The 8,612-nt window shown below is 35.3% G+C and overlaps 2 protein-coding genes across 2 annotated transcripts in view; both read right to left on the bottom strand.

The window, feature by feature from the left end:
* The window catches only part of ogfod1 (2-oxoglutarate and iron-dependent oxygenase domain containing 1), an 11,904-nt gene extending 10,307 nt beyond the window's left edge, over positions 1-1,597 (bottom strand). Inside the window, exon 1 of the mRNA XM_008405413.2 lies at positions 1,346-1,597. Within this exon, the coding sequence (XP_008403635.1) occupies positions 1,346-1,505 (160 nt within the window). The 5' untranslated portion in view covers positions 1,506-1,597. The remainder of the gene's footprint in view (positions 1-1,345) is intronic.
* A 1,298-nt stretch (positions 1,598-2,895) lies between these two features.
* On the bottom strand, positions 2,896-7,018 carry nudt21 (nudix hydrolase 21). The gene is made up of 7 exons (XM_008405412.2): positions 6,761-7,018; positions 5,178-5,378; positions 5,041-5,104; positions 4,878-4,967; positions 4,128-4,203; positions 3,906-4,020; positions 2,896-3,399 (listed from the first exon to the last, which is right to left on the bottom strand). Exons 1-7 carry the CDS (start codon positions 6,880-6,882, stop codon positions 3,378-3,380), a joined length of 690 nt encoding a protein of 229 aa, XP_008403634.1. The 5' UTR covers positions 6,883-7,018; the 3' UTR covers positions 2,896-3,377.
* Positions 7,019-8,612: the final 1,594 nt, after the last annotated feature.

Below are 8,612 nucleotides of genomic sequence, written 5' to 3'. Positions count from 1 at the left end.
GATAGCAGTACAATTTGCACAATGCCCGTTTTGTTTTTTTCTTGGAAAAAGTTATTAAAAACAAGTTTTTGTCTAAATTAAGGTGAATTCATGGTTTCTTTTTCCACATAATGCAACCGGTAGTGCTTATGATTAAAAAAAGAAAAATTATGTGATCGGTATCGGTATCGGTATCGGCAGGAAAAAACCTGATCGACACATCTCTAGTGAATATTTAAAATGTTTCCCAGTTCCAGTCAAACGTTTCTTGCATTAATTTTCTATTATTAATATATTAGCTGAAAATGGTCTTAAAAATAACGATATTACCATTTATTGAAATTATTTCTAGGACAATTTATCGTTCAGCAAAATTTGTTATCGTGACAACTCTACCTGAAAAACCTGAATGAACTGAAGAAATGGTTTAAAGAGAGGACTAATTAGTCAGAGTAGTTAAATCAGGGGTGTCCAAAGTGTGGTCAGGGGGCCAATTGCGGCCCTTGATCACAGTTCTGGAATAGCCTAAAATTGGTTTGACGGTTCATGTAAACTCAGATTTAAAATCAATATTGGTAAAATTTTCATTGATGCCTGGCTGTTTAAGAAAGATACAGACAATTAAAATATTAATATGGAAAATGTAACATGCAGCACAAAGTATTCATCCAGGGTTTTGGTTTTAATTTACTATATTAGTAACAAGAATCGAAAACATCCAGTGGTTTTTACTAAAATGCAGGAACGACCGTTTCATAAACTGTCCTTGTGGCCAAGAAGATACAAGAAAATCTAGAAAAAGATGAAAAATTTAGCATATGGTTTGCCTTTTTTAATCTGGCAAGACCCTCTTTTGTACAAACAGCTTTCCTTATTTTGCTAAAATATTGCGCTTAGCTTGTTTTATTTTTAGCAAGTAAAAATAAAAATAGTTGTAATTATAAAAAATAAATACTACACATTTTGTGGCCCTAGGAGTAGTTGTAACCTGACATTTTGGGTCCCCGAGCCAAAGTTTGGACACCTCTGAGTTAAAGTTACTGTGGCGAAACGTGGTTCTTATACATTAAATATTATATATGTACTCCTTCCCCCAAGTGTTTGTGTTTTTGGATTGTAACAAAACGGACAGGTAGAAAAGATTGCCACAAAAAAAGAGCTCGCCATTTCAATCATTTAATCAGGCAAAAATGTCAAGTTTCGCCATAGCAACGTGAACAAATAAATCGTACAAAATTGTAGTTTTAGAGTGGAACCATCGCGGTCTTCATCTGCCCACCCATCAACACCTCTAGCAGCGTCTGGATTGACCTAATAATAGTACAAATATGATCAGTCCACGGGAAACGCGTTGTGCTCCACTAGCCTTTGCTGTAGTGGGTCATGTTGCTCCACGCCTCCTTCACCGCTCGCTTCGCCTCCTCTTCCTCCACGGCTCCACAGAGATCCACGGTCTCCACGCTGCTCCTCTTCTTCTTCTTCTTGTCCGAGTCTCCGCTCTCATTCTGGGCTCGCTTGCTGCTCATAGCTGGGGAATCTCTCCAACATAAACTTTACAGACACCGGATAGCGTGGAAGCGGCGTCGCGGGTAAATGACGTCAGAGGGCAGGACTCGGTCGGATGCCCGGTGGAATGACTGTCAGGCTGTATTGTTTACTTACATTTTTCTTTTAGTTGTTGTAACAGACCCGTTATGCTTGTATGGACTAAAAACTGCATATTAATATATTATACATACTTATGTATACATTTATTTACTTTAAATTGCAAGATCTTTTAGTAACATCAACATTTGTGATTTTTTAAAGTGTTTTTATACCACTATTCCTCTGTTAATTTATGTTTAATGTAATCTTACATTGTGTTAAATTTCTTTCTTTGCAATGTTATTTGTTAAAAAATGAAGTACATTTTAAAAAAATCTGGCAATAAGATTCAATAAGATTTTTAAATGTGCTTTACGAAAGAGGAAATGAGCTTCTAAAAAATAATAATTCTGGCTTAATATCAAAATTCTGACATGTCAGCATTTTAACAAAAAGTAAAACATTTTCCAAAGTTTGACCAAAACAAAAAGCCAGCATTGTGAAAGTAGTTTTTTCCTTTCCACTGATTGAGAAACATTAAAATAATTTTAAACAGGCTACTTATAATATAAATGACTTATTGATCAAATTAAAATGTTTCAGAATATTATCCAAACAATCAGTGAATCATCTTAAGTACTAATGTGAGACAAAGGAAATGTCCAACAGCGAATGCTCTACTTGAACAGATATTGTATAAGAGATAAAGACAAATGATAGGACTGTACTTACAAAAAAAGCACAAAAATGTCTAACTTACTAAAAATTAACTTGCAAAACAGCAGGTATGTCCCTTTGAATCGCCTGCATTTATGAATAATTACATTTCTCATTATTCAAGCATTGCATTTACATGTAATCACTTGGTTAGTACACAGCCAAGTCTGACAGTACAGTGCATCACTGCATAGAACAGTCAAAATACCTTAAAAAACTGTAATAATTTGATCATTATTTCTGAGGTCAAGATTTTCAGAAGCACTATAACACCGTTTTAATTTTTAAACAAGTGATAAAATCTTATTGGTGCATAATTTAAATCTGCCTGTAAGACAAATCTCCAAAATGTGCAGTTGGTTCCTAGAGCCCAGACGTTTACTAAATTAATATTGTTTAGTGGTAAAAAAAAAAACAAACAAAAAAAACAGTTATGAATGCAACATTACTGTAAGTCTATCTAAAAGCATTTTTCATGTTGCCCATTGAGCCTAAAGTAGTTTGATTTAAATAAATGCTGTTGGTGTTTGTATTCATTCTGAGTTAATTTCATTATTTTTCTGTCCAGTATAAACTGCTAAAGAAGAGGGACCTGTAATAAACACCTGCTTCTAAGTTGGCGTTAACATGGTTTTATTTTATTATGCTGCAAAGTCCTTCCTCTGTGTTTAAAAGCATAAAATCCCTTGACAGATTTTTAAAAAGTGCTTATTAACATTCAGTAGCTCTAACTTTATAAAAACATACTCAAAACACAGCTTTATTTTAAAAAAGACAGCATTGTTACAGGTTAAAACAACAGGAAACACAATGTTGGAATTTTTTTTTAATCAAACATTGTCAACCTTTAGGCAAACATAAAACCAGATTCTGGAATAGAGACCTGCATACTACAAAAGGCTGCAGCTTCACAAGTTTAAAAAATAAAACAAAAACAACTCGGACCGTATCATTTTCTCCAACAACAACCCCGTAGACTTTCTATTTACCAGACATAACAGGCGTTTGTTTCGTAAAAGATAAACGGGAGATGACGTCCTTTCAGCACAATGCTTCTGGCTGCACTCACAGAGACAGCCACACTGTTGGTCAGGCTAGTTGTAGATAAAGTTGAACCTGAGAAAAACAAACAGATACAACCTGAAACCCTTTAGCTGTGATTATAGGCTTAGACGGAGAGCCATGACTCTCCGTGATTTGAATAATTTTATGATGTTTGTAGCTACAAACTATGTGTTTTATATTGTAAGCAGGCTATTGATCTTTTTCATTTTCCATATTTATAGAACAGGCTGATTCAGCCAGCTTTAATCTACAAAATAAAGTTTTCTGTCCTTTGTAAAGCCAGACGACTCTACAATTTGAAAATGTAACAGAATTTTAGCTTCATCTCATTGCCTTTCAAACATAACCTTTTGTTTTCAACTTCAGAGAAATTGTTTTGTGCCATCAGAGGTAGAAAAACCAAAACCCTCTTTACTTTTGCCCCCTGCTCATCTTCATTGTCAGTAAAAATTAACCAAGGAAGAAAATTAGAATGTTTCTGGTAGTCAAATAGCCAGAATAAAGGTTTATGCGTCCTTCATAACAGAGCTGCACGACGTCAATAAAATATGCTTTACCTGCTCAGTAGCTGCGGTAGACTGGAAATGATTGGTCCATATCCAGGAGCGTTGTCGTACAGTTCAAACAACGGAGCAGCCACCAGCTTATAATTTTTGGGAACGGCAAATAATGCTGTGGGAATATTATAGATTTTAAATGCAGACAATCATTTGTCCTCATTTCATAATTGCAGACTTTAATTTTTCAGCACATTTGAGGTAATAAAAAGAAATGCTGACCTTTCTCCTGCAGCTGAACCAAGAAGAGCTTTTTATGCTCCTTAGGTTTAGTGATGTGAGCTGGAATGTACGGGTACTGGAAGATGAAAAGCACCGCATTAGCTCTCTCATGAAAACATGGATTTAAAGGGGACCTCTTGGGCAAGATTCACATTTTGGACTTTTTGTGCTTCTAAAAAAAACAGCCCATGTCCATAAGAGTAAACCACTCAGACAATAAATTAATATTATTTGATGTCTGGAAAATGAGCCGATTTAAAAACCTTCACAAATCAGAAGGCACTGCCCTGTTACCCAGCAACCCCAGCAAAGCCCAGCCCATTACCTAGCAACACAAGCTAAGTTTAAATACGTTTGGTCAGCTGGGTTTACTGCTGTATGTTCTGCACAGTGGCTGCTGGAAAAGACAAGTGTTTTGTTGTTGACATACCAACCAAAAAATAACTTGCTGCTTTGATGTTGATTGTACAGGAGGCTCTACTTCTGCTTTTCAAAGATGTATGGTTGTATAGGTGCACATCTGTTTGCAGCCATTTTCATGTGTAAGTGTAAATGTTGAATTAGGAAGCGTGGTGAGCAGCAGCTTATTTGGATTTTAAAGTGAGAAGAAGCCCCAAACTAGACTAAAATGTTGAATTTATCAACATGAAACCTAAACAAACTCCAACTGAGGATATGTGGCAGGAAACCAACAAATGCACAAATCTGTGCATTACATAAATATGTAGACACATTGCTTGGCATACCAACCTGCGGAGGCTCAAAGTTGGGGCGCCACCAGTTACCGATGCAATCATCTATCACCCAGTCCTGCTTCACCCCATCTTGCCGCCCGAGGATCTAATAACCAGTCAGACTGTTAATTCAGGTCAGTTTCACACCAATCACAGAGGCAGAATCCCACAGCGGCTACCTCAGTCATCAGGCGTTTCAGACCCTCCACCTCGTCTTCTCCAGGATTCAGCTCTCCACCAGGCCTGCAGGACAGACACAACCTGTAACTCTGCACCCTGCAGCTGCTTCCTGCAGCAGCACCAGACAGACACTCACAGCTTGAAAAACGTTGTGCCCAGCTGCAGCAGGAGAACGTGAGGCAGCCTGTGCTCGTGAACGATGAGGACTCCCTCTACTGTCCGACGCATGCCCATCTTATCGAACTCTTCACGCATTCTCTGGAACCTGGCGGCCACAGAGCTGTCTTTCTCGTAAAGTGGCTCCTTGGTGCCAAACGTGTAGTTCGTGAGAGGGTATCTGCGACCAGAAAGACAAAACATGCTTCATTCGGCCGCCGACTTTGTTTGTAGCTGCTCAAAGCAAATCAGAAACAAAACAAAGTTTACAAATTCACATTTTGGTAAAAAAAATAATGCATTTACATCAGTTTTTTGAGTGTATGGAGAGTTCACTCCATTTTTAATCCTCAACACAACTTTACTGAATGACTTAAACACAAAATCAACAGATTTTATGTGTGACCACCGCTCTTTTCTAAGTAAAATGTTCATCTCAGAAAGTGATACTTTGAATCAGAAATCTAGAATACAGATGTTTGAGCATTGTTTTCAAATATTTCCATAACATTTTCCAAATTCAAACAGAATGCGTTTTTACTCCATAAAAAGTTTCTTTGATAAAATTGTAATTTTCTGCTTTGAGGTGATTATCTTTTAGCTAAAAAATAACTACTCAATTATAATCTATTTTAAACTCCAAAAATGTGGAACATTAACAAGATTGAATCAGAATTCATAAAGCTAATTAGAAATTATATCAGTCATTATGTGAATGTTATCTTTTGGGTGAATATGTTTTATATGTTTTAATGTAAATTTACATAAATTAAAAGAAATGTTTAGCTTTTAAACTCCTGCAGTGTACTTGTACTCCATGCAACGCTTTCATAGAAAAATTTAAATTTTCTGCATTGAGATGTTTAACTTCTAGCTAAAAAAGTACTATTCCATTTATTCAATTATATTATATAACAGTATGTAGTGAATTAACCAAAACACATTTACTGAAGGTTTAATCACAGTAACATAAAACAAATAGGATTTAAAAATAGGATTCAAACAGCATGTTTTAATAGTAGAAATTATTATTTTTTTTGCATTGAGATGATTAATTAATAGCTGAAAAATGACTATTCAATTAAATTCCAATCCATTTCAAACTTATATAAACAAAACGTCATTAAATACGTTTAATCAATACGGATAAACAAATTAAATTAAGCACCGATTACTTAGTACATAAATCTGCAGTGGACCAGAAAGGTTATGTAAAGTTTTGTCATTTAAACTTGTTATTTTATATATTAAAAACCAAATGAGTCAAGTAAAACTATTTAGTGTAATTTAGATCAAAAACACACATGTTGTGCATAACCTTCCACTTCACTGATAAATACTATTTCCTTATGTTTGCCAAAGCTAACTAAAGCCCAGATGCGACCATAAATACCGCCTTCACAAGTCAAATATTTATGATTTTTTTTAACGATTTTGGTGACTAAATTGCACAGATCCTCATCAAAATAAAAATATTTTTCACAGACAGAACAGCCTCAGTCGTTCCGGACACTTTTCCACAATAGTAGCCAGACTAGGGGCTGCAGGCGGTGCTGGACTCACAGGTTGATGGTCCGCTCCAGGGTGAGCGGTTTAGCGGGCCCGCTGATGTATTTGCTCCCGAACTGCTCTCCGCCGCGGCGCGGCCACCCGGTGGACGAGCGACTGGGCTGCACGACCGACATCCTTTCCTACTACTATGAAAACTCCTGCAGATAAAAGGCAGGAAACCTGATTAATCTACTGACGGACAAAAGAGAAAAAACACACCGAGCGCTCCACTGCACAGACCCCCGTCTCCTTTGTTCTTCCTCTTCCGGGTGAAAACAGCGCGGTTTGGTTGATGTCCTCGACAGCGACCCCTGCTGTTCGCGGTGTGTTTAAAAACAGAGGTTTAAAAACAGAGTCACAAAAAGTAAACAGTTTGGCGGTTATTACTCAATATAAACACACAGAGGTGAGGAGAGCACCCGAAAATTATACTCAAGTAATATATTATATTTACTTATATTTACTCAAGTAAAAGTAAAAAGTAGGCGTCCAAGAAATTAAAGTAAAAAAGTATTTCATTTATATTTGAAAATTACATAATCAGACGGACTAAAATACACAGAAATGGTTGTATTTTAAAGATAATTCTACAAATAAAATAGTTTAAAAATAACAAAATCAGGCAAAAAAAAAAAACTTTTTCCAAATAAATATTTTTCATTTAAAAAACGTAATAAACTAACACACAAGTGTTTGTGTCTGGTAAATTTTTGTTATAAACGAGCTTGTTCTTCATTCATTGAAGTTATTCACAGTGAGTAGAGCATCCAGAAATTTTACTCAAGAAAAGTAGCAATATTTCAAAGTAAAATTACTTAAGTAAAAGTAAAAATACTCCTAAAAGTAATTTTTTTTCTACAAAGTTACTCAAGTAATTGTAATGGAGTAAATGTAATGAGTTACTACTCAACTCTGAGGAAACGTGAATAAAAGTAAAACTAAAGGAAATTTTAAAAATCAATGTTATAAAACCTTATATTATGTAGGACATTTTAGTGTGCTTATTAAATTTTTGAAAGCTATTTTTAATTTTTAAAAAATTGTGAATAATTATGATTTAGCCAAAAGACAAAGAAAGTCTGTGAATAACCTTCAGCTTGTTAGTAACAGAGTTAGTAATGAGATATAATCACTGATTATTTGGACCTTTTGCTTTCTGACACATTTGGAAAACTAAACAAGACTCTTAATTCACCTGGGAATAATGCAATCGTAACAGAAAATGACTGGTACACTGTGAAAACACAAAGTCTTACCAAATATGTTTGGTTTAGTTTCTAGTGCAAATATCTTAATACACTTGAAATAAGACAAATTAAATTACAAATAACTTTATAACAACATATGAGTTTGCTTTAAGTCAATAATTCATTAATGTTGATGAAAAATTACTATTGCACTGGCAGATTATTTCACTTGTCATGTGGGGAAAATGTCCTGTTGTAGGTGAAAAAATCTGCCTGTGATACTATTACTTTTCCATCAATATTAAGGAACTACACCAAAAATACTAGGTGAGATTTTGTGTTTTAGCAGTGTAGCTAATTTTTTATCTCAAAATCTTTTCCTGGGAATGTTTACTCCCTGCTGAAATTAACAATCCAACAAGATAAATTAAATTAAATAAATAATTAAATAAAATAAACTGATTCGCTGAGTGGTCCTGGGTTTCTGGTCTGGCCTGGGAGAATTTTTTTTTGGAGTTTACATGCTTTCCTTGTGCATGCATGGATTCTCTCTGGGTATTCCAACTTCCTCCCCCATCCAAAAACATGACTACTGTAGCTAACTGGTTCATCTAAATTGCAATTAAGTGTGTGTGTGTGTGTGTGTGTGTGTGTGTGTGTGTGTGTGTGTGTGTGTG

This window comes from Poecilia reticulata, linkage group LG3 (assembly GCF_000633615.1).
Source record: "Poecilia reticulata strain Guanapo linkage group LG3, Guppy_female_1.0+MT, whole genome shotgun sequence".
Lineage (NCBI taxonomy): Eukaryota > Metazoa > Chordata > Actinopteri > Cyprinodontiformes > Poeciliidae > Poecilia > Poecilia reticulata.
Note: the sequence above shows the minus strand (reverse complement) of the source record. Positions and strands in the feature narration are given on the sequence as shown.

Coding starts and splice junctions, on each gene's coding strand:
- nudt21 (XM_008405412.2), bottom strand. CDS start 6,882: ATGTCGGTCGTGCAGCCCAGTCGCTCGTCCACCGGGTGGCCGCGCCGC. Junction 5,105..5,177: donor GGCACAACGTTTTTCAAGCT/GTGAGTGTCTGT, acceptor TCTGTCCTGCAG/GCCTGGTGGAGAGCTGAATC. Junction 4,021..4,127: donor GGTTCAGCTGCAGGAGAAAG/GTCAGCATTTCT, acceptor ATATTCCCACAG/CATTATTTGCCGTTCCCAAA.